This window comes from Plecotus auritus (genome assembly GCF_963455305.1).
Source record: "Plecotus auritus genome assembly, chromosome: 11".
Taxonomy (NCBI): domain Eukaryota; kingdom Metazoa; phylum Chordata; class Mammalia; order Chiroptera; family Vespertilionidae; genus Plecotus; species Plecotus auritus.
In genome coordinates this window covers 52,308,296-52,334,657 of record NC_137777.1, presented here as the reverse complement: position 1 = coordinate 52,334,657, position 26,362 = coordinate 52,308,296, and the positions used below count along the sequence as shown (strand labels likewise).

Genomic DNA, 26,362 nt, shown 5'->3' with positions numbered 1-26,362 from the left:
GGGTGCGTGGTCGCCCCGCCCCTCGCTCCGCGGCGTGGGCTCCGGGCAGTCGGCGGGCGGCGGGAGCTGCAGGCTGCGGGTCACGTGAGGCCGCGCGCGGCGTGGGTGGGGACAGGGAGCTCGGTGCCGGCGGTCGGGGTGACCGTCACGGGAAGCGTGCTGGAAGGGGACCGCGGAGTGGCTCAGGTGGGGACGGGGCCGCGGAATGTCCAGGGCGCCCGCGCGGCAACACCTGCGCCCCGTGGCGGGCGGGCTCGGGGGAGGGCGCCGCGCGGTCCCCGACTCCGCGGGGCGCAGGGCGGCGAGGGCGCGACCGTCGTGGGGCCCGGGACCCCGGCGGGGCCCGGGACCCCGGCGGGGGCGGGCTGCGCCTGGTGTCCCCGCTGTCCTCGCCGCCCACTGCTGTCACCGGCGAGTGGCTCCGGCTCGTCCCTCACCTGCCCGAGGGTTTCCGGGTGGGTCTGGGCGCCGGGCGAAAGCACGTGAGGAAGCGTCCGTGCTGGCGACGGTGCCCCTGCGTCCTCCGCAGCCCTGTGGCCTCAGGGGGCGCGTGGCGGGCGCCGGGCGGCCCCGCGGGCCGTGGGCGGGCTGAGGCTGCGGACCGGGAGGAACCGGGACGCTGCTGAACCCAGGTCCTGACAGCGGGCGGGGAAGGCTGCCCGCAGCCACGTGCTGGGCTAAAACTCTCACTTCAGCACCTTTCCCGGGGCGAGCCGCCCTTCCCCACTTTTCTCGCCGCTGCGGTCGCCGCCCGACAGGCAGACCCGCAGCTGTCACGTCACTAGTCTGCAGTTGCGACTGGCTCTCAGTTTATTTAACATCTTAGTGGTAAACCTTTTCTTCGTATGATTATGAAATTATTCTGAGATAAGATCAACTGGATCTGCTGACAGCAGAAGTTAGAGTGTGCGTTGTAAAGAGCGGTTTGTGCTCTCAGCTTATGGCATAGCAGAATCAGTGGGTATCTGGAAACTATGAAGAACATTTAAACTTTGAACCATTTTGTCTTGGTGGCGATAAGTTTCATGTTCATTGGGGCTTATTTGATTATTTAATTTGACCAAGTTTGTGGTGTTTTTTCAGATGCATTCGATCCAGGGCTTAATGACCTGTTAGTTGAAGAGCAGTTGATATTTGTAGCATCTGAGCTTCTGTCTCACTTTATTCCTTTGGGTGGTTTTTTAGAATTTCACTAATTAAGTCAAAAGGTGATGTGAATAATGTTCCTTCCCTCCCTATGTCCTGTATAGTACTGTCAGGACTGTAAGCAGAAAATAAAGCCTCAGGAAGGTTGAAATAAACATTGCAAAAATCTGTCACAAAGAAATAGAGTGAGGAAAAGGGCGTGGAGTCGTTCTGCTTTCTTTGCCTTGCAAATGAGAGTCCTTAGAGCTGACATGGTGCAGTTAAAAGAAGAGATTTGGGGCCTGTTTTCATTCCAATAAAGTAATAAAGTGCCACAAAATTAAAAGGAATGGATATGAACATTGTGTTTTCTTTTGGTTAATGCTGCGGATTAAAACCCATCTTTCAATATGTTCTTCTCATGTTTAGATAGCAAACTCCCAAGAAGAAAATAATGGATTGCACATCAGTTGTTCTCTAAGTGCTTGGACTCAGCAGTTTGCAGATTTGTTGCAAAGCCCCAAAGAAGATGGCAACTCCTTATGTCCCAGTCCCCATGCCCATAGGGAGTTCTGCTTCCAGCTTCACAACCAGCAGAAACCAAAGAAGTTCCTCTTTGGGGAGCATCTCAACAAGCTCAAACTCTTCCAAAGGCCAGTTGGAAGACTCAAATACAGGAACCATGAAACAGACCAGTGCACCTGGTCAAAGGGATAGCGCTTCATCGGTCTGTAGCAGCCCCCTCCTTCGGACTAAGTTTACAAATGCAGATTCTTGCATTGAGTATTCCACTAGACCAAGGGAGAGTGAAGAACAGAATCCTGAAACAGCGAATTTGGAAGATAGGCCTTCTACCCCTACTATTCTGGGTTACGAGGTGATGGAAGAAAGAGCGAAATTTACTGTGAGTATCGACCTTTGCTGTACACCAGTAGAAAGTGAAAGACTGACTCACCTTATTCTACACTTGTGTTAAATTGATTGATGTTAGTATGTACTTGTAATTTCTTAAAGATGAAATTCAAGTGGTTTTTACACTCTAAATTCTGTCATTGTAGTAAACTTTTGTCTTACTTGAATGAATTGGCACAAACCAGATTTATATGTGAAACTAGCACACAGGTCAAGAAAACGTAACTAGCATCCAGAACCACCACAAAGCTCTCCTCCAGTCAGCACCCTCTTTCGTGACAGACTACTTTAATGTTGCCTATGTGTACCTTACGTAAATGGAATCATGGGGCGCATACTCTTGGGTGTGGTTTCTTCAGCATTGTGTTTGTGAGACTCCTCCTTGACCTTACATGTAATCCTAGGTAGCACTTTTTTATTACTGACTAGAGGCCCGGTGCACGAAATACATGCACAAGGTTCCCCTCAGCGCAGCCTGCACCCTCTCCAATCCAGGACCCCTCGGGGGATGTCCAACTTCTGGTTTAGGCCCAATCCCCAGGATAAGGGCTAAACGGGCTGTCGGACATCTCTCTCACAATCTGGGACTGCTGGCTCCTAACGGCTCATCTGCCTGTCTGCCTGATCGCCCCTAACTGCCTCCCCTGCCAGCCTGATCACCCCTAACCAGCTCTGCCTGCTGGCCTGATCGCCCCTAACTACCTCCCCCGCCCCCTACCAGCCTGGTCGCCCCTTACTGCCCCCCCTCCCCCGCTGGCCTGGTCACCCCTTACTGTCCCCCCTGCCGGCCTGGTCGCCCCTCACTGCCCCCCCCCCGCTGGCCTGGTCACCCCTTACTGTCCCCCCTGCCGGCCTGGTCGCCCCTCACTGCCCCCCCCCCCCCGCTGGCCTGGTCACCCCCAACTGCCCCCCCGCCCAGCCTGGTCACCCCCAACTGCCGGCCTGGTCGCCCTACACAGCCTGCTGTTCAGTCGTTTGATTGTCCCTTACTAACCCCCCTGCCAGCCTGGTCGCCCCATGCAGCTTGCTGTTAAGTCATTTGGTCATCCCTCACTAACCCCCCTGCCAGCCTGGTCGCCCCACACAGCCTGCTGTTCAGTTATTTGGTCGTTACTGTGACGGCATCCCAGACAATTTGCATATTCCTCTATTATTAGTATAGGTACTATTCCTTTATGTGAATGTTTATCCATCCTCCAGTTGCAGAGCACTTGGATAATTAACAGTTTGAGGCTCTTGAAAGTATGACTGCTATGAACCGTTTAGTACTTGTCACTCAGTAAACTCATAGATGCATTTCTGTTTGATATCAGCTGAAGATTGAAATTGCTGGACCATGTACCCAGCTTTAGAAGATACGGACAGTGTACCAGAAAGGCTGTACTAATGTACACTCTCGTAGGCAGTACATGAGAGTTCCAGCTACTCCACACCTTCCCAACATAGGGTGTTGTCCATCTTTTTCATTTTGGCGATTCTAGTGGGTAGAGTGATATCACATTGTGGTCTAAATTTGCATTTCTTAATGACTAATTAAATTGAAGGCATTTTTGGCCATTTGGATATTCTCTTTTGTGAAGGGTCTGTTCAAGATCTTTGTTCATTTTTCTGTGGGGAAGCCTTTTCCACTTTACTTCGTAGTTTTCTATGCATTTTGGACATAAGTCTTTTTTCAGAACATGTATCATATTATCTCACTCCCTGCTTTGCCTTTTCACTCCCTTAATGATGCATTTGATAAATAAAAGTTCTTACTTTTCATATAGTCCAGTTTATTAACTTTTTCTTATATGGTCAGCACTTTTTAAACTCTGCTTACTCCCACTGGGCAACGTCCTCTGTTTTCTTCTGAAAGCTTTATCGATGGACCTTTCGTACTTAGACCTGAAAACCATCTGGAATTAAGTGTTTTCCATGGTGTGAGGCAGGGTCAAGACCTTCCTTTCTCCATGTGAGTCCCAGTGAGCAGGCTTTTACTGAGAAGACCACTCTTTCTCCTCTGCATTTGCATGTTGCTTCTGACACAAATCAGATGACCATAAATGTGTGGGTCTGTTTCGGGTTCCATTTTCCCCTCCGCTGCCAACTCCACAGTCCTGATTATTGAAGCTTCTTGGTGGGTCTTGCTGTCTGGCAGCCCTCATGCTCTAGCTGTGGTGTTCTTCAGGGCTGTGGCTGCTCTGGACCTTGGGATTGGGTCGAACCCAGACCAACTTGGCAAAACTGACATCTTTACAGTACTGAGTTGGAATCTGTGAGCTCAGTCCATTCACGTCGTCATTTGTTTTTTTTTGTTGTTGTTTGTTTTTTTTAATATATTTTATTGATTTTTTACGGAGAGGAAGGAAGAGGGATAGAGAGTTAGAAACATCGATGAAAGAGAAACATCGATCAGCTGCCTCCTGCACACCCCCCACTGGGGATGTGCCCACAACCAAGGTACATGCCCTTGATCGGAATCAAACCTGGGACCTTTCAGTCCACAGGCTGACGCTCTGTCCACTGAGCCAAACCGGTTTGGGCGTCATTTGTTTTTTATGATGATGGTCTGTAGTGTTCAGGGCAGAGAGAGGTCTGACACCTTTTGGTTAGATTTATGTGTAGGTGTGTAGGTATTGCTTTTTCTTTTTTTTTCTTTTTTTCTTTGCTAGTTTGTATTTTTCTGGCTTATGTGATTATGTATACAGCAACTTTGCTAATTCACATATGAGTTGAAATAGCTTGTTCTTTCTCTTGTATTTCCTTGAGGTAGAGTTTTTATGTTTATGGCATTTCATGCTGCAGTTTTACAACAGTACAGAAGGACCTCCAAGAAAAAAACCATTCAGAAAATTCATGAAGAGACAATCTTTACAGTTAAATTATCTTCAGAGTGATGATGTGTTAGAAATCTTCATGAACCTGACTTTTTAAAAATAATTTTTACTATATTTTTATTGATTTCAGAGAGGAAAGGAGAGGGAGAGATAGAAACATCAATGATGAGAGAGAATCATTGATCGGCTGCCCCCTGCGTGCCCCACACTAAGGATCGAACCCACAACCCGGGTATGTGCCCTGACTGGGAATCAAACCACGAACTCCTGGTTCATTAGGTCAATGTTCTACCACTGAGCCAAGCCAGTCGCGTCTGACCTTTTTTAGAGTGATTTTCGAAATTATAATAAACTCGTGGTTCATATCCTCGCATTGGTTCATCGAGGTGATGTGTGTGAAAATGTAAGTTCACAGGCAAATTTAAGGCAGTGGCATATAAAGTCTTTCAAGACCTCAAAGAGTATCAACAGATACAAGATTAGTCCTGTCCATTTAGTCATTAATTTAACATTTTTTGAGTACCTGTTGAGTGCCAGGCATTATGACCTTTGATCCCCCTTATGATTATCTCAGATCAGGACTTTCTGGACACTTTAAAGGGTCTTCACTTTTATATGTTACACAGATAAATTACTTGTGTTTTACTTCAAGGTTAAAAGATTCATCCGTAACCCTTGATGTTCTCCCCTTAAAGCTGAAAGAGCAGTCAGTCTGTAAGGGGGGAGACCCAAGGGTGGTGTGCCGTCCCTGTACACTCAGCACTGTCAACGTGGACTTGTCATGTTTCAGGTGGGCAGTAGCCTCACGCTGAAGGGCAGCTTCAGAGCCACAGTGGAAAGTGATGGCACAGCCGACTTCAGGACAAGTTACCCTTTAGAAGAGTGTCAGTCGTTTGGCAGATGTTGTCGTCTTCATAGCTTAGCCCAAAATACTGTGCCAGAAACTACCACACTTTCCTTGAGATTCTGTTATAAAAAGTACTTCCTCAGAGTAAACTCTATACTTATGAAAAATAGAATCTAGTTTTTCTTATTGTAAGCTTTGTAAAATAGTGACATGCTTCAAACAAGTTTTTCTATTCAATAGCCTAGATAATTGTGCATAATTATAGAAATGTAAGCTTTTATCTAATGTGGATATTTTTTAGCTTGTATTTCAGCTCTGAAGATTAAAATATCAAATTTATTTCAAAATTTTGCCTTGAAGTGTTGAGTTTAAAAATTAATTTGATTGTATAAGACAAGACTGGCTGTGTTTCATAGCTTTTTTAGGCATGAGTTATTCTTTTTATTAGTTTTAAAATATGTGGCATAAAATATATTTTGGAAACTGATAAGTTTATTTATTATTAGTGTGCACCAAAAAAGGCATTTTGTTACAAATTTATCATAGTCTTGTTTCTTAAGAAAAAAATCTTGCTTTTGGTGCCTACCTCAAATATTTGTACATTTCACGTTTTAAATCATTTCTGATTTTTTTACATAGTAATTGTTAGGACCTACATTGTCGAGTAAAAGTTTTTTAGATACTTGATTTGAATGTTTAAGTATCTTTACATATATCTTTAACTCTCCCCCTTGTAGGTATATAAGATACAAGTAAAGAAAAACCCAGAAGAAAGCTGGGTAGTTTTCAGAAGATACACTGACTTCTCCCGGCTTAATGATAAAGTAAGTACTTAACAAATCTAAAACCAGCTTTTCAGTTTTGAATAATTATCTGTTTCGGACAGTTCGTCTGTTATATTTGTGGTTTTTCTTCCTTGTGAATTATTTAAATGAAGACAACCCTTTGCTAGTTCCTAAGAAAATACCATTTCACTTTAATAGCCTGAAGTCCCATCTCTACATATAGCTTTCTTTTTTGAAAACAAAAACTAAAAATGTGAAAATATCAACCTTATTAACACAAATATAATTAAGATACACCTGTTTATTACCTAGTGCAGTGGTTGGCAAACCGCGGCTCGCGAGCCACATGCGGCTCTTTGGCCCCTTGAGTGTGGATCTTCCACAAAATACCACGGCCTGGGCGAGTCTCTTTTGAAGAAGTGGCATTAGAAGAAGTTTAAGTTTAAAAAAATTTGGCTCTCAAAAGAAATTTCAATCATTGTACTGTTGATATTTGGCTCTGTTGACTAATGAGTTTACCGACCACTGATTTGGGTGGGCTCCGCTGGGTCAGCTGCTGAGGCTCAGACATGGTCAGTATTAAGCTCTTGGCTCCACTGGACTCTTATCTGGAGGCTCCAGGAAAGAATCCGCTTCCAGGCTTATTCAGGCTGTTGGCAGAGTTTGCTTTCTCGGGGTTGTCAGACTGAGGTCCCTGCGTCCTTGATGGTTGTCAGCCAGAGGTGGTGCTTAGCTCCAGGAGCCGCTCTCCGGTCCGGTCCCTGTGCAGGCCTGCCAGCTTCCCAGCCAGCAGCAGGGAGCCCGGGCCTCCTGCTGGCATCTCAGACTTTCTCCTCTGCCACCAGCACAAGGAAGCTCAACCTAAAGTGCTCCTGTGGTAAGATTAGGCTCACAGATATTGTCCCTGTGCTCAGGTCAGCCACCAGCGATCCCAATTACAGCTGCAGAATCCCTTTTACTGAGAAAGGTGGCGAAATCACAACAGCAGCACTGGGGCAGAAGTCATGGGTCCTTTTTTGGAGACTTGTTTATAGAAACATCAACTGCCTGTTATGTCATTTTTGCAGGAAATGTGTTGTTTTAATATAATGAAAGATAAAAACTAGCATTTATTCAAGGTATTTTAAGCTAATGTGTAGTTTCCAAATTGTACTTTATTCAAAATAAAGTTGTTAATTACCCATAATCTATAATACAAAGTACCCATAATATAAACACTTTGTGAGGAGTTAATTGTGGGACATCTTCTTCCTCTAAGGATAATTTTTAAGGAGGCAAAACGCCTAACTATGCATGTGGTCATATGGGACATTTAAATTTTAATGCTCAAACTTAATAAAAAGACTTTTTTATTTCCTCTTCACGGCTTTTATTATTTTCACTACAAACATTAAATAATAAAATTCCAAGACCAAAAATATCTAATTACATTTTGAAATCAAATCAAGGTTTTCAATAGTCCAGGTTGCTTTCCGGTTTTTGTCTTGTTTTATCTTCACGTATTTATGGAAATATAGACAAAACATGCTTCTTTATGTCTTTTACTTAACATTTTATGTTGTGGATTTTTCCCTTTGGTCAGTCCTTTTTCTTACCTTGTGGCATTTAGTTTTACATTTAAGAACAGAAACATGAATGTACGTGGTTTTATTGCGTCCATGCACTTAGAGAACATAGACAGCTGACTGCTGTAGTGCAGCAGGCACCACGCGGGGCATGAGGGATGCAGCAGTGAGTACGACAGAATCATCACAGAGCAGTCACGTGGCTTTCAACCTCAGATGTCCTTTGGACTTCCCTGGAGGCTTCTTAAAATTAGTTCCCAGGCCACACCCCAGCTAATTAAATGCAAACCTGTCAGAGTAGGACGTAGTCATTAATACCTTTCACAGCTCCTTGGGTGATTCCAGTGTGCAGCCAAGGTTTAGAATCACTGGCCTAGGAGAGTCCAAAATTAATAAACGTTATTTACATTGTGATAAATGGCATTTAAAAATAAGTTGGTGATTTGCGAATTTGTGGTAGGTTGTCTTTTCTAAAAATGTTCACAGCAATATTTCAGTCCCATATGCTCTTCCAGAATCTTGCCACCGACCATCAAGGGGTTGAAACTATATCCCCTCCCCCTTGAACCTGGTGAGCTTGGGCTACTCAACCAATAAAGGACAGCGATGCTGCCTGTCTAGGCCAGTCATACAAAGTACACAGCTTCATCCTGACTTGCTGTCTTGGGATGTTCCCCCTTGAAGCCCAGCCTCTCTGCTGTGAGAAAATCCAAGACATTCCATGTTAAGATTGTGGCTGATACCACAGCCAAGGTCTCAGGCAGCAACCAGCATCATTTTCTACACGTGGGCGTGACCTTCAGGAGATTCCAGCTCCCACCTTCAGATGTTCCAGCTGAGTTCCCAGCTCATTGCTGAACGGAGAGAAGCCAGCCTTCCTGTACCCACAGGGTCCATGGCCTAATAAGTGGTTCTTTTATGTCGCTGTGTTTTGAGGTGACTTGTTACACAGTTAATTACTTGAACAGAGTGTATAAAGGCAAATCTAACACAGCTTAGCAGGTTGGAAAAGTCTCTCCCTAAGAAAGTAAAATTTAAGCCAAATATGCAAAATGGATCATAAACCAAAATTTAGAAGCTAAAACTATAAATGTCTAGGAAAAAACATAAAGGAATATCCTTGCAACCTTTGAGTGAGCAAAGATTTCTTAGGATCTAAAAAAGCATGACCCATGAAAGACAAAAGTGGGTGAATTCGATAACATTAAAATTGTAAATATATGCTCCGTGAAGAGTATTAAAATGGGTCACAATCTGGGAGAAAATATTGGTCATGCATAGGATAAAGGACTTATATCTGTAGTATGAAAACAACTCTTACAACTTAATAAAAATACAAATAACTAAATTTTTTTCTAAAAAGTGAAGGGTCTAAAGATGTGAATAGATAATTCACCAAAGAAGATATGCTAGTACAGATGCACATAAGCACCGTTTGTCAACGGAGCCGTGCAAATTAAAGCCAAGGTGAAACGCTACTTCACACCCACTAGAATGGCCACCATTATAAAGACAGACAATGCAAGTGTTGACAAGGAGGTGGAGCGTGGAGCAACTGTAACCCCCGTGTACACACAACTGGGAGAAGTCAAGTAAAACAAGGAGCAGAAAGCTTTGTTTGATTCAGTTCTTCTATTTTAAGCTTATTTCATGAACAGTTACACCTAGTCAACAGAATAGATTTTGTAGACTTGGTATAACGAAGTTGAACAATGTATATTCTTTTTTCTTCCTTTTCAGTTAAAAGAGATGTTTCCAGGCTTTCGATTAGCACTTCCACCAAAACGCTGGTTTAAAGATAATTACAATGCCGACTTTTTAGAAGATAGAAAATTAGGATTGCAAGCATTTCTTCAAAATTTAGTAGCTCACAAGGACATTGCGCACTGGTATGTAACCAACTGAAATAGGAGGTTATAAATGCATTTCAACAGCTAGTTAAAACCAAAGAATAAGCGTAGGACCATATGCAGGGGAACAAAGTCTGTAAAACAAGTATAGTTACTTGTCCATTAACAAACACTGCCTGGAATTTTCTTGCTGTTTTTCAGTAAGGACTTTATTTGGTGTTTGATTTGTATTAACTTTTACAAAGTCAGCAAAGTTAAAAATTCAGCATATCATCTATTCAGAACATTCAACTGTTAACTTGATTTTTAGTTTTTAGTATTTTAGCAATCAGTTAAAGTGGCCTTCACATTTTTGGCTAATATGACACTATATAATTTTTAGGGTAATATATTCTATGTTTTTTCAAAGTAATGTAAAAATATGAAAATTGTGAAATTGGGTTAATTTATATAGAAGGTAAATCGAAAATACCAAAAACCATTATAAAGGGAGAGAAAGGATCTATATGGGTTTTTGCTTCTCAATATATTTACAAGAAAATTGCTTTGTGGTTTAATACCAGCTGGGTATCTAATTTTGGAACTTACATTATCAAGTAAATTAAAACTATTTTGAAAAAAAGTAGAGAGCATTTGCAAGGCAGCAATAGCATATACAGATACCTGTGTCTGTAACTCTAATAGTTTGTCACATAAGGATGGGAGACAAGAAAGCCATCCTGTCTCACTTTGTCTACCCTTTGTTCTCAGTTTCTTTATATCACCTGGGATACATAATACACAGCGTGCTTCTTAATGTGTGCTGCCCAAGCGTGATGGCTACCTGAGGCCTCTGCCCACCTCCCGCACTTTCCTTAAAAAAGGAACTGCCAGCCAGACCCCTCTCAGGTCCACATGCAGTTGCCTCCTCGACAACTGGTATCTCACAGTGACCTGAACCGAAAACAGACTTAACAGCTGACTCTCTAGAATTCCCCCCAAATTCAGCAGCTGTCTACCCAAAGCCCCTTATCCCTTCCTTTATGTTTTAAATTCCACTCAACTCTCTACCGTCCCCCGTCCCTCCATTAACACCGAGTTATTGATGAGTGTTGGTAGCTCACCTTGCTCATTGCGGAAGCTTCCCCTGGTCTCCCTCATCCCCTCGGACTCCTGTGCCCGCCGGCAGCACCGTGCTCTCTGTAATGCAGTTGGACTCTTCCTGCTCCTCGCCTCCCTGCCTGTCTTTCTGACCCTGTGTTTTGTTGTCCTCCTCTGTCCGTCAGCACAGTCCCCTTGCTCCTTGTCCCTCAGGCCTTCCTGGAGAGGCAGTTTCACACTCCTGCCCATCCAGCCTGGCCTAGACAACTCCTGTACACCCTTCAGCGCCAGTAAAAACTCCGCTTCCTCAGGGGCCTGGCGCTCCTGACGCCTGCGGTGCTTTATGCCACACCAAGATCTTGGCTGTGCTCCCTCCTGCTGCAGGAGGCCGGGTGGGTTTCAGCTGGGTTTGCAATAGCATTGGGGTTTGGAGTACTGTTCTGGGTTAGAAGGAATAAGGCACACGTGGGCTAAGAGTGACTAGGTGAGATAATCAAGGTCTGAACTAGGCCCCCACGGGAAGCCAAACATGAGCTCCGCACCCATAAGCCAGCTCCCACGCTGTGACCCCCACTGTCACCTGCCTCGATCCCCAGTCCCGATGCCTATCCTCAGGGTGGCGTTTAATGTCATTTTTTAAAATATTTCTCTTAACTGGTGGGGAATAATGGCAAATACTAACTGATATTTCTGTCTGAATCCCTCAATAATATTTTCATGCAGTGACCCTTGGTGCCTAATCTTGTTTTGACGGAATTAGTATCTAGTATTTTTAGTACATTTTTCTACCTAACTTTTAATTGACCTCTTAATGAATTGTCAGCATTAGCTTTAGGGGTGTATTTTATTTTTAAAGTATAATATTTAAGATAAAGAGCACATTTAGCTATTAATGACTGGTCTTTTTTTTTTTTAATTGTGAAATGTAAACTGATACATAACCTATGAAAGAAAAAAGGAAAATAAAGCATAAATAGAAGGTGAAGGTTCACTAGATGAAGCAGTTTTTTAAGAAGTTTGAAAATACAGTAAAACTTCTTTAAGAGGATCGAAGGAAGAGTTTAAGTTAAGGCACATTTGCCGGGATGATAAAGACAGGCGGAAGGAGGCCACCTGTGGTCCTGATTTATCTCCCGTTTCCCAGTCCTAAGACAGTTTTAGGTTCTAGGTCAGCGGTCGCCAACCTTTCGGACCTCACGGACCACCGGTTGGCGACAAAAGGTAACAAAAGGGACTAGGAATTGCGGAGCTTGCCCCACCTTTAGTTCCAGGCGTTGGGTGTTCCCTCAGTCAGGTGCTTTCCTCCTGTCCTGGTGCTTGACTTACTTCATCATCAGGTCCAACAGAAGCACAGTGTAAAGGGTTGAACACAGGAGAGAGATTAGGGATGGAGTTGAACCTGTCAGGGGAAAAATTTTTTTAAGTATAAGACTTTTTTTAATGACTTCCATTAAAAATAAATAAAATGACTTCTGTTTAAGCCATAGACTCTGTGATAACAGACTCTGGTGTATTTGATTTGAACTCACTTCACTTATTTGTAAAGCACACGTTGATAACATACGGGAAGTCACTGAGCAGAACCGGGCACATAGCAGTCAGACACCTGTCAGGTCTAAAGGTTCGCCAGTCAGCACGCAGGGCAAGGGCTCCGCTAGGGAGAAAGGCATCGGGATTTCTGAGGAGGAACTCGTTTCTCCAGCCCAGTGTCCGGGAGCGCCTGTCACTCTGCTTGGCAGGGCCAGCTGGCGAACATGACACGCCTCTCCCAGGCCTTTGAAGCAGAAGGAACATATGTGAGCCACTGAAAACTGTTTTGTAAGTCAGAGTTGTAAAACCAGTTTAAATTTCATCCTTAATGCTGCAGATTAGAGAAAGCAGGGCATGGAATAGAACTCAACTATATTGAAAAAAAACTTAGCCCCATAGCCCTGACCGGGTGGTTCAGTTGATTGGGGTGTTCTCTCTCTCTCTCTCTCTTTCTCTCTTTCTCTCTTTCTCTCTTTCTCTCCTTTCTTTCCTTCCTTCCTTTCTCTCTAAAATATCAATAAATATATCCTCAGGTGATGTTTAAAAAAAAAAAACTTAGGGAGTCCATTGGGTTTCATCTGAGTAGAGCTCTGGTGAGCCCTAGGTCATGAGGATTTTTAGGGAAGGAGAATGAAATGGAAAACCTCTCCAAAAACAGATTCCTACAGCCAAGTCCCTGTGGGCATCACTGCTGATCGTGGCTGAATTGCCACTATAAAGTAAAGGTATAAAAAGAGACGTGAATTCCCTTACCCACGTTTTCTTTTCCTCCAGCAGCTTTCCAGTAATTAGAGTAATTTGTGAACATAAAACTGTTAGTAAAGGATGAGGACATCCGGGGTCTAAGCCCATGAGAAAATAATGTCTCATGTTAGGTTGTTAAACACTGAAAGTATTAAAAGGGCCATTGCCCATGCTGCTCAGCACTTTGCTTTTCAGTCTTAAAAGCCATCATCTCAGGGTGTCATCCAAACTTTCGACTTCTCAATCTCGAGATAATTTATTTCCAGTAGCTCATTTCTGCCTAATAGATGGTTTTCCGATGTAAATAATGGGTAGGTGGGAAGTATAATATCTAAACCGAAAGAACGAAGGTGGTCCTGTTCTCTATGCTGTCAGATCACCGGCAGTGTTCCAGAAACCTCGATCAACGAGGGACACAGGCTGGTTGAGTGTGGTGAGAGAGGTGCCTGGCAAGGGCAGAGAGTCCAAATGAACCAAAAGAGAAGAGAAGAGAATTCAGAGGTAGAAAAGGCACATGTTTATACTCAGAAGAGATTTAAGAGCTGCCTCTACCACGTTGTGCTGTGTGACCTTGAGTGCGTCATTTTACCTCTCTGAACTTTGGGATCATTTGTAAAATTGGAAATAGGGCCCATCTTCACTGTACATGATTGTTGTGGAAATTAAATAAGATACGTTGCCCTGTGTTTACAACGTACTTGGAAAATGTGAGGTAATGTAAACGTTAATTAGCTTGATTGCCGTTCACAGCATGTGCATATATCAGATCAAGCTGTACATTTTAAATGTGTGCATTTGTAATTATACCTCAGTAAATCTGGAAAAAAATGTTGGCTTCATGAATGCAGAGACCCTGTAAGCTTTAAGTAGTCAATTAAGTTTGTGATACGAAACGGAAAGGAAATGTTAGTGTATCAGTATTGCTTCGTGGAGACTGAGGTTAGAGGAAATATAACACTGTTGACATATTTTAGGATTATCATGAGAAAAAGGACTTAGATTTATCTTGAAGGGTCCCAAGAAGCAGAACTGACTCATGAATAGAAGCTGCGGGAAGGGATAAGTTTCAGTGGTTCAAACAGGATGGAATAGTCCCCATTTCAGGGACGTGTTTCTTGGCCGAACATGTTAAAGGGATGGAAAGCAAGCCATGGTGCTTAAAGCTGCACCACATTAAGATCCCTTCCATCTCTGTTCTTCTGTGGGTATGGGACCGCCAGCTTCCTCTGTTTCCTTGACTGTGTGTGTGTGTTTTATTATATTGTCAAGATTTTACAGCCCAGAAATTTGCTCCTCTTTCGGATCTTCTGGATTGCATTCTTGACACTACTACTCTATATTAATTCATGTTATTTTTCTTTGGGAAGATTTTACTAAAAAATTCCGTTTTTCTCTTCATGGCCGTCCCCTGTCATCATCAACCTATCTGGCCTGAGCTGAACCCCAAGTCCCCATTCCCTTTTCAGCATAGGTCAGTGTGTCCTTTATAAAGTGCATTAGAAATTACATTCCTGTCCTTTATGCCTTAAAAGGTAAATAGCCACATTTATGTTTTAACATGCACAGAGTTGTCTCTGTCCAAAATTGCTTTTAGAGAGTGGACTATTTTTGTAAAAAGGGAGCTTAATCTCCTACACTCTTAACCTATTTCTGATAATTCCAGAGTGTAAACATAACAATACCATATTTCATTATTTCAAAAGTTATGGTAATTCAGCAATGGCATGGTCAGAATTTTCCCCTTGAACTCTTTAAGAAAATATATTTTAAGTAAATTAATATAACAAAAAAGATTGCAAGAAAGTTGTTAACTTTTTTCAGAGTAAATATTTAGATGTTACTGTAGGTGTATCTCCTAAAAAGAAACAAATGACGTGTAAGTTAGAATAGTTATTTCTCCATAACAGGGTAATGCCTTTTTAGACTGCTTCAGCTGACATCCCTTTGAAAAGAGACCATCTCTTACCTATTCATCACTTAGATTGGTCCCTTTAGCATTATTCCGAATTATGTTTTATATCCTGTAGTTTTTAAGTCGCATAAATTCCCCATCGCTATGTATGATCATAAGATTGTAGAAAATAGTTTAAAATCTCTGCAGCTTCTTTGTATTTTATGTTTATGTTTGATTACTTGTATGAAGCCACGTAACCCAGCTCGTTTATTTTGGTATATCAGCAGCCACTTGCTTAAAACACGGTATAGCTTCAAAGTTACTTGCTTTTTGCAGTCTGTGGTAAACTTATTTGTACCCCAGCTAATTTTCTTTTCCCTTTGAAAAGCCTGGCGGTGAGAGAGTTTCTTTGTCTGGACGATCCACCGGGTCCATTCGATAGCCTGGAAGAAAGCAGGGTGAGTGCCGTGTTCTATGTCACATGAAGAGAGGAACAATAACTCAGCACAATAACTGCATTGTTCCTGGAATGGAAGAGCAAACAGCAGATATCATAACTGCAGACCATGGTGGTTTTGCACAGAAAGCTTTTTAGTGTTTGAGCCAGAGTTTTCTTTCAATGACATGCATGGACCTGTTCAGTGAAAACATAAAACTCATACATGTCGCATCATCAGTGTAGCTCTAAAACTAAGTCCTGCATTTTATCCTCTATTTTTACTTTTTCCAAAAAAAAAAAAAAATGTTTGCAAATTTGTTTTACTGCATTTAAAAGGGCTATTTGTATGTTGAGTTTTCTTCGTCTGAGTATCAAAGTCAAGAACCTACAGTTAAAATCAAAGTGAAAACTTACTTTCAGAGGTAGAAGGTATTGTCTTATTATCAGTTTAGCCCAAGCTTGATGCTGCTCAGATTACACTAATTGACGTGGTAAAGTGGCCTATTTCTTGAAGCAATTGGCTAGATTATCCAAGAAGATTTGGTAATAATAGATTAGTAGAATTTTTCTCTTAAGTTTTTCCCCAAATGTTTAATGGTGCTTAAGTGGAACAGATTTAATTGGTAGGTTTGTAATGTTTTCAATTAAACTGAGTCAGTTCTTTGTATTAGAGTGAATACCATGGCTGTTTAGAAACAGCTTTATTGAAGTCTTTATCCATAAAAGTTGCTATTTGCTATTCCATTGTGAATGTACAATTTAATAATTTTAGTACATTTTTAGAGCCCTACCATAATCCAGTTTCAGAAACTCCCATCACCTGGAAAAGTCCTACAGCCGTGCAGTCAGTCTGCCCCAGCCCTTGACAGCCGCTGGTCTGCTTTCACTCGCAAATTTGCCTTTTCTAGATATTTCATATAAATACAGTCACACTATATATATGTATGTATGTGTGTGCGCCTATGTAAGATCAGTATTCATTACATAATTTTATATGTACAGTATTTATAACATTATATACATTCTATATATATAAAAACATAATATTTGCATCTAGTTTCTTAGCATAATGTTTTTGAGAGTCATCTGCGTTTATTTTATTACTGAATGGTTTTCTATTGTATACATACACCACATCTTGCTTACCCAGTCACCATGAGGGACAGTGGGATTGTTTCCAGTTTTACGCTGTTAGAAACAGTCTTGTGAGGACCTATGCTTTCATTTCTTTTGAGGTGATTCCTAGGAGAGGAATGTTTGGTTATATGGCAAATCATGTTTAACTTTTTTGGGAAACTTACAAAGTGTTTCCTAAAATGTCTGTACCATTTTACATTCCCTCCAGTAGTGTATGAAGTTCCAGTTTCCTCACAAATATTTTGTCTTTCTTTTTTCTAGGCTTTAAAAATTAGGGTGATTTTACATTTAAAATTTACATCCCAGCTCCTCTTGAAAGATCGGTAGAGCTGGCGCCGCCACTGGGTCTCCCTTCCCATAGGCTTCAAGTATCTCAAGATGAGCTGTCTGCCCTTATCAACAGAGCAAGCATCCTCCAATCCCCACCACTCCCTATTGTCCTACACGTGGCCTGTACCAAGTGTATGCAGAGATAGTGGAAGAGAAGGCTGCAGAGCGCAGAGTGAGGCTAGGGCATGCTCTGAACGACCAGCACATTGATGAAATAATATTATACTATCTGTCTTTGGATTACAGCCGTTCTCGTGGGTGTGTGGTGGTATTTCATAGTTTTAATTTGCATTTCCCTAATGATGTTTTTATATTGATCACTTTTTCATGGGCTTTTCAGCCATTCATGTTTTCTTTGATGAATTGTCTACTTAAGCCTTTTGCCCATTTTTTTAGTTTGTCTTATTGAGTTGTAAGAGTTCTTTGTTTTGGAGACAAGTCCTTTATCAGATACATCATTTATAAATATTTTCTCCCAGTCTGTATGTGTCTTTTCATCTTCTTATTGGTCTTTTGAAGTGTTAATGTTTTTTAATTTTAATGAAGTTCATTTTATTATTTTATGGCTTATGCTTTTTGTGTTGTATCATAAGAACTCTTTGCCTAATACAGGGTCACAAAGATTTTTTTCCTACTTTTTTTCTTAGAAGTTTTATAATTTAGGTCTCTGGCCCAATCCCACACTAATGTTTTTGTAAGGTGTGAGGTAAGAGTCTCAAGTTCCTATAGATATCTAATTATGTCACTCCCTTGACTGATTTGTGTTGAAACCTTTAGCAAACGTCAAATGAAAATAAAAGGACTTTTAATTTTCTTCATCTAGTTCCCTGTCCTCCTGTCGACACCACAGTCCTGTTTACTGCCACTCTCATGGCTACTGTGTACGTGGCGTAGCGTCTTCCATCCTTTGCTTTACGCTGTTTGTGTCTGTCAGTCTGAAGTCTGTCTGTCATACATCGCATGTGGCTGGTGCTGGTCTTGTATTCGCGCTGACATAGCTGCCTTTACGTCGGCCATGTTGCAGTTTGTTTCCTCTTTCTCAGGGTTGGGGTCTTCTTCCCCTTGACTGCCTAGTTTCATTGTGTGAAATAAGTAAGTCTGCCATCTGATTCCCCTGTAGAAATTTTTACATTTTTCTTCGTTATTTCTTAATTATTTTTTAGTGTCTGCTCGAGGTATTATAGTGTTCATCTTAATGCAGTCTACTTCAGAATAAAACTTAATTCCAAGGAATTAAACACTTGCCTCCAGACTGTTCTCTTTGCCTTTCCCTCTGTGTTGCTGCTGTTGTATATTTTATAACCTGTGCATAACAATACAGTGCAGGAATTATTTCTTTCACAATCCTTTGTCTTTTAAAGGACTTAAGAGAAGAAATGAGAAAAAACATTTACACACTCTTCTATCTTTCGTCATAGATGCACTGTTTCCTTCCTGTGGATTGGTGTTACCGTTTGGTGTCAGTCAGTCCTTTCAGCTTCGAGGCTTTCATGTAGTATCTCTCGGAAGGCAGGTCTGCTGGCAGCAAATTCCAGTCTTTGTTCTTCTGAGAATGTCCATTTTCGAAGCATAGAGTGTTGACAGGTCTTTTCCTGCGGTGCGCTGTGTCATCCCCATGCCTTCTGGACGCCACTGTTCCTGTTGCAGTCTGCCTTTGAGTACATTGTCGTTCCTCCGTGCACGATGGTCACGGTGCCCTTGCTGCTTTCCAGGTGGTTTGTTTCTTTGACTTCCAGCAGCTTGATTATGATGTATTGAGGTACGGCTCTCTTTGTGTTTATCATACTTTGGCTCATTGAGCTTCTTGGATGGATTTGGCAGATTAATGCTCAACATCAGACCTGGAAAGTTGTTGGCCATGATTTGTTTGTCAGTCCTTTTTTTCCACCCTTCTCATTCTGGGACTCCTGTTACGTGTATGTTTGTACACTTTATATTGTACTTCATGTTTCTGAGGTGCTGTTCGTTTTTCTTCATTTCTTTTCCTCTGTTCTTCAAGTTGGACAGTTTCTGTGTTGATCCATCTTCAAGCTCACTGATTCAATCTGACATCTCCAGGCCGCTGTTGATTTTTCATTTCAATTATTGTACTTTTCAAATCCAGAATTTCTTTCTCTCTCTCGATCTCTCTCTCTCTCATCACTCTGTTTTTCGTTGAGGTTGTCTGTTTGTTCAGTCCATGGGTTGTTCATTCTGTGGCTTTAGCATCTCTGTGTCTGGCAGGTAAGGGTTCCTGCCTTGTTCCTTAAGCTGACTACATGCTCTTCCATAATTTTGAAGAGTGCTGCCTTCATAGGAGTGAATCTTCCTGTGAGATCTTTGCTTACTTAGGTCTTTTTTTTTAAATCCTTCAATAAAGGTTTAAATTTTTTCCTTAAACTTCTAAGGGAAGCTATAGGATTTACTCTTATGTTTTTATATCATAATTGATTTTTTATTATATTCTAATTTATTGCTTTTATATTATTGATTTTTGTATATTTATTTTATATGTCACATCCTTGGTTAATAGTGCTGAGGAATTAAAATCCTCATTAGTTTGTAGATTCTTTTGGATTAACTGTTCACTATTTCTTGGTTGTTTTTTGTTTGTTTTTTTAATTTAATAAATCTTTATTGTTCAGTTTATTACAATTATTCCTCTTTTTTCCCCCATAGTTCCCCTCCACCCGGTTCCCACCCCACCCTCTGCCCTTACCCCCCCTCCCACTGTCCTCATCCATAGGTGTACGATTATTGTCCAGTCTCTTCCCACACCCCCAACACCCCTACCCCCCCGAGAATTGTCAGTCCACTCCCTTTCTTTTTTTTTTTTTTTTTAAATATATATTTTATTGATTTTTTACAGAGAGGAAGAGAGAGGGATAGAAAGTTAGAAACATCGATGAGAGAGAGACATCGATCAGCTGCCTTCTGCACGCCCCCTACTGGGGATGTGCCCGCAACCCAGGTACATGCCCTTGACCGGAATCGAACCTGGGACCCTTTAGTCCGCAGGCCGACGCTCTATCCACTGAGCCAAACCAGTTAGGGCAGTCCACTCCCTTTCTATGCCCCTGATTCTATTATATTCACCAGTTTATTCTGTTCATCAGATTTTTTTATTCACTTGATTTTTAGATTCACTTGTTGATAGATAAGTATTTGTTGTTCATAATTTTTATCTTTACCTTTTTCTTCTTCTTTCTCTTCTTAAAGAATACCTTTCAGCATTTCATATAATACTGCTTTGGCAGTGATGAACTCCTTTAGTTTTTTCTTATCTGTGAAGCTCTTTATCTGCCCTACAATTCTGAATGATAGCTTTGCTGGGTAGAGTAATCTTGGTTGTAGGTTCTTGCCACTCCCGTCTGGCCTGCATAGTTTCTGTTGAGAAATCAGCTGACAGTCATATGGGTGCTCCCTTGTAGGTAACTAACTGTTTTTCTCTTGCTACTTTTAATACTCTCTCTTTGTCTTTTGCTCTTGGTATTTTAATTATGATGTGTCTTGGTGTGGTCCTCTTTGGATTCTTTTTGTTTGGGGTTCTCTGTGCTTCCTGGACTTGTAAGTCTATTTCTTTCACCACGTGGGGGAAGTTTTCAGTCATTATTTCTTCAAGTAGGTTTTCAGTATCTTGCTCTCTCTCTTCTTCTGGCACCCCCATAATTCGGATGTTGGTACACTTGAAGTTGTCCCAGAGGCTCCTTACACTATCTTCATATTTTTGGATTCTTTTTGCTTTTTGCTTTTCCAGTTGAGTGTTTTTTGCTTCTTTGTATTTCAAATCTTTGACTTGATTCTTGTGATCCTCTAGTCTGCTGTTAGATCTCTGTATAATATTTTTTATTTCAGTCAGTGTATGCTTAATTTCTAGTTGGTCCTTTTTCATATCCTCGAGGGTCTTGCTAAATTTATCGGCCTTTTCTAGAAAATTCTTGAAAAACCTTATAACCGTGGTTTTGAATTCTATATCCAGTCGTTTGCTTTCCTTCATTTCTTTCATTTGTGATCTGTTTCTTTGTCTCCACATTTTGGCTGTTTCCCTGAGTTTATAGAGTGGCTTTGTGTGCTAGGTGTCCTATAGGGCACAGTGGCTCAGCCTAATCCAATTACCTGAGGTGGACACTCTTGGTGCACCCCTTTGTGGGCTGTGTGCACAGTCTTGTTGTAGTTAAGCCTTGATTGTTGTTGGTATCAGTGGGAGGAATTGACCTCCAGGCCAATTGGCTGTGAGGATCATCTATGTCTACGATGGGAGATCTTCTGTGCTGGAGACACCCTTATGAGACAAGACTTGCAAAAGCCTCTGTGCTCAGCTTGGATGGGGCGGAGTCTCAGGGCAGAGCAGACAGCATTGGTTTTCCCGTCAGCTCTGCCTAATAGGCCCCTGTGTCTCAGTGTCCCGCGGTAATCGCTGCAAGCACCTCTGAGAGAAAGCCACCCTCGAGTTCCGCCTGCTGCCAGACAGTCCAGTTTCTCCCCAAATGAGTCGGGGTCCCCAGAGTCTGGCCCAGAACTGGAGTTCAGTGCAGTTGGGAGCTTTTGTCTCCCTCCCGCTTGAGAAAGCCAGCCGCGTACTCAGTTGCCCGCCCTCTCCGTGTGCGCACCTCGGTACATCTGCCTTCCGCAGTTCCTCTGAGTCTCAGTGTGCTTTTCTCTTTCCTGACAGTCCAGTTTCACCCCATATGAGTCTGGGTCCCCAGGGTCTCGCCCGGAACTGGCGTTCAGTGCAGTTGGGAGCTTTTGTCTCCCTCCTGGTTGAGAAAGCCAGCCGCGCACTCAGTTGCCAGTCCTCTCCGCGCGCCCATCTCAGCACCTCTGCCTCCTACAGCTCCCCTGAATCTCAGTGTGCTTTTCTTTTTCCTTCTTGTTGTAGAAATTCCACTCAGCCAGCCTTCCTGTGGTTCTGGATGGTGTCCATTTTGTCTTTTAGTTGTAGTTTTGAAATTGTTGTGTGAGGCAGCAGTTTAGGTGTTTACCTATGCCGCCATCTTGGGTTCTCCTATTTCTGTTTACTATTACCGAAATAATACAAATGGAATCAATAGCCTCAGGTTTTTTAAAAAATATAATTATTTAGGATGGGGCAAAAATAGACTAAGGAGACTAGAAACTCATACAGTGGTGGTTAGTAATTTTTCATTACACTGAAGGATCTACCACATATTCTCCTCAGACGAAGAGCTAAGATAGCAGAGACCAGAAAAGGTACAGACAAGTTGTTTAGGTTGCAAACCTATTATCTTGATTGTCCATGTTCCTTGACTTCTCATGATCTTGAGAAAGACACTATATACGTAATTAACTTTTTTCCTGCACATGATTTTTGTTTGTTTGTTTCTAAGGCTTTCTGCGAAACTTTAGAGGACACAAACTACCGTTTTCAGAAAGAATTACTTGAAAAACAAAAAGAGGTGGAATCACTGAAGAAACTGCTCGGTGAGAAGCAACTTCGTATAGACACGCTAGAGAGCAGGATCAGGTGTGTTGCCATACCTGTGCTTCTAGCCAGACCAAGTCAGCTCGCAATACTCTGGGTAGACGCCTTGTATTTTCGTATGATGTAGGAAATTTCTAATCCCAAAGTCATAGACTTCAGGCGTACTTCCTTGTAGATTGAGAAAATTGTCTTTTGATTATTTATTTAGGAGCCTGAACATTTGAAGGATGGGAAACATCAGGATAATAAGCCACTATCTGTTCAACAGGATAAACATTATTCATTTTAACTATGTAAATGGCATCTTTGTTTCTAGGCATGTATGCCAAATTTTCACATGCAAAACTTGCAGTTTGCCTGCCCGTCACCATGTATTGGTGCTAAAATCGCTCTAAATTAAGCATGAACACTAATGTTTCTGTGGCCTCCCAGTCCGCAGTTCGTGAGCCGGGTGACTGCATTCAGACCTGACAGTGTCAGCCAGGAGAGCTGCAGTATTCCCGCAGTGAACATCTTAGTCGGCAATGTTGGTAAGAAGGTAACCTGCGGCTGTCATTCCCTTGCAGAGCCCTGTGTTTAGACCGCGAGGAGCCGCCGCACTGGTCAGGCACCGAAGGCGAGCACGTCCCGAAGGTGGCGGTCCCTGCGCTCGAGGCTGAGCCAGAAGTCCTGGGTGAAGAGTCCAGGTGTGGAATGTGCAGTCCGTTGCAGCCTAGCCTGAGGCAGTGGAGGGACAGTGTTCCAGTGCTCGATGGGGTATCTCTGTGAACTCCCTGCGCACTGCGTCCTGAGCCTCCTGAGCAGACAGGAGGACGGTGGGTGTTCTAGGCCGTCCTACACACGAGGCTCAGGGTCCCGCTGCGTGTTTTCTTATCACTGAAACTGAAGCTCTGTCTGATGACCTGGGCTGTGAGTCAGTTAATTAATTTTTTTGTAAATCCTGATAAATCACTTTAATCTCCCACAATGTCAATCTTTACAACGAGAATGACAAAAAATAGTATTTTTTAAAGCCTATTGAATTTTTATTGCATATAAGTCCAAGTTAATTATTAATACTTCAGTGATAATGGTTAAGCTATAATTATGACAACAAATTTGTAGGATAATTACTAATTATTATTGATACGTGTTTGTTGGGAGAGCTGAGGAATTAAAAATACAGCTCCAGAAAGTTCTCTGGCACTGACACGTGAAAAATGTTACATTTCTGATTAATATTTCAGTGTTCTTCCATTTTTAAAGGTGATAGCATTCACCCAGCTGACACACATCTCTTCTTCTCAGAGCTGATGACAAGCCGCACTGCCGTCTCAGTGCGCCCGAAGCCTGCGCAGCAGAGGTGGAAGTGGCAGAAGTGGCCTACGATGCTGAGGAGGACTGAGCCATGTGGCGCTCCTGCCATTTCTGCAGCTCAGCAACTTCCCAGCAGAGTGGCCAATGTTGAAAAATAAAAAGACTGAAGCATTTACAGAAAACATCAAGAATGCATGTGTATAAAGTTTACATAAAGAGAAGTTATTGGGATAGGAAATATATTCACTGATGCTTTAAATTGTCTTTTATTCAATCTTTGTATTTATAGTGTGCATAAGTTATTTTGGTGTTTTGCCAGTATATTGCCCCAAACTAATTGGTGTTTAAATTACCAGTTATGTTAGATGGAAAGGAACTGCATGTTGCTATCATATACTCCTTTGTGCCTCTGACATGATATAGTTTCACTGACAGTTTACGTCAGTGGTGAAGAATTGTTCTAAATATTTACATGTTTACCATCTCCAAATAGATATTGCTTATTTAGAACGTTACTGCTATTTAAAAGTAGGAAACTTTCTGGTACCAAAGGAAAATTATTTGAAAGAGCTGTAATTATATAAAATAGCCTTTATTTTAAATAGCCTATAATTCATTAATATCAAAATACTATACTAAGCATCCCAGGTTATTGTTATACTTGTTTATTTTCCACATAATCGTCATCTTAAATCTTTACCTGTAGATTCAGGAGTTTGCCTCTTTCAGAACACTACCTCTTTTTGCGAATCAAGGCATACTCATTTGAAAATAGAGATTCTGAGTAAAGAGGGAGTTATTTAAAAAATACACATATATACTACCAAGTTCCTAACTATGTTGGCTCCTGGCATTGCCTTTTTATCCCACATGTGTACATATGTTACTATACTCTGTTCTTGGCTGGTTTTCTTTTTAATACATTTAGCCAAGTGATGCACTTTATGGTAATTAAACTCTTCCGTGCCAAGTTGAACTGGTGAATTTCTTTAGTGAGTAGAGTCAGGGCCTGCACTTTTTACAAGTCTCCTGGGGTCTGTGAGTCAGCTTTAGGAAAAAGTATTCATTTCAGCTTCGCGGACAGTTGTCAAAAGTGCCTTGTTTCATTTTTATAATAAGTTACTTTATTTCTACTGTTTTGCATATTGCTGTTAATAAGCATCGTACTCATGCTAGCATTTTGAGATCCCACTTGGTATATTGAACTCCATATACTTTCTGGAAACGGAGGGGAACTTGCTGGGAAATGGAGTAGCCATCCCCATTTCTGTTCACTGCTGGAAGTTGCCATGTCTCGATGACTGCTAAGACGGGGTTATTTAAAATTCCACTCGCACAGATGAACAGATCCAGTGGCTGCTGCTGGCCTTTGATCTGGAAAGGAGACTGCATTTTAACCAAGTTCCACACATTTTAAAAGTCTGGGTCACAATGCCCCCTGGGTGCTCTGTCCCAGACTGTTTTCCGCAGAGTGGGCCAGAGATGTGCTCTGTCCTGGGGGCAGCGGACCGACACCTGCTCCCTCGTCTCTCTAAGACATTTTTCGAGGCTTAAAAAAGGTTTAAAGAGACCAGTCGTTTAAATTAATATGATTTTTAGTCTAATGGAAATGATCTACACTAAATTCCAGATATTATAACACTACACATCTGTTTACAGTGAACCACACACTTGCACAATCCAGCCTTTCGGAAGGTGGTTATTAAAGTTTAGGGTGAGTGAAGAAAAACTCATTAATTAGGTCAGCCACTATCCCTTTATCGAATTTACTTTTTTACTTTTGTAATGCATTTGATTCCCAGTGTGATATTTGTTTAATAAATAAATTATTTCTCAGTGTGACAGAATGTGTCCGATGTTGATACCCTGCCACCCCGGCCTCCTCGTCCTCTTCCCCATGCCCAACGTGTGAACTTGGTTGTCGTTAGCGGCTGCTTTCCACAATGCGGAAGTGTTTTCCAGTTTACACTTTATAGCAAGTCTTCATGAAAAGGTGGGAGGCACTTCAAATGCCCCCAACATTAATAAAAGACTGAACAAAACTGAAACAGAACTCTTCTGTGGGTAATCTTTTAACCCTCGAGAAATTCAGGGTGGTATAGGTAGTACCACCATGAAACGTAGCATTTTAAACGCTCATCCGTCTGCCATGCTGACGTTAGCCATTTTAAGCACATTGATCTAGCGAATGTTCCTCCGATAAACCACCTTCGTAGTCTGCTTCAGCTGTGTGCAATATTGTAGTGAACAGTGGCCTTAGTCTAGGAAGGATTTGGATGTGTAACTTGGAAGAACAAGGGATTTGGGGATTAGGAAACAGACAAAATTAGCTTGTCCTCAGGGGCTCACAGACGTCACAATGACACACTGACTTCACGCAGCTACCTGTCTGCGTGACCCTCCTCGCACGCTGCCGGCTTCCGCTAGCAAGGCAGGCTCCAGCTGCGCTCCAGTGCGTGTGCTTGAGGCTGGGGCTGTGTTGCGTGGGAAAGTCCTTGGCCTCAGCAGCGCTGCTGAGCCTTGAGCAGTGGGCAGTGCTTTGTAATCGGAGGACTGCTGTCCCCTCCCTCCGGGTGCGCGGGGGCGGTTC

The 26,362-nt window shown here is 42.2% G+C and overlaps 1 protein-coding gene across 1 annotated transcript; it reads left to right on the top strand.

Moving 5' to 3' along the window:
- On the top strand, nt 1-25,813 carry SNX16 (sorting nexin 16). Its single transcript, XM_080646402.1, has 8 exons — nt 1-186; nt 1,555-2,029; nt 6,438-6,524; nt 9,791-9,939; nt 15,537-15,606; nt 22,382-22,518; nt 23,043-23,162; nt 23,764-25,813. Exons 2-8 carry the CDS (start codon nt 1,655-1,657, stop codon nt 23,858-23,860), a joined length of 1,035 nt encoding a protein of 344 aa, XP_080502528.1. The 5' UTR covers nt 1-186; nt 1,555-1,654; the 3' UTR covers nt 23,861-25,813.
- The last annotated feature ends 549 nt before the right edge of the window (nt 25,814-26,362 follow it).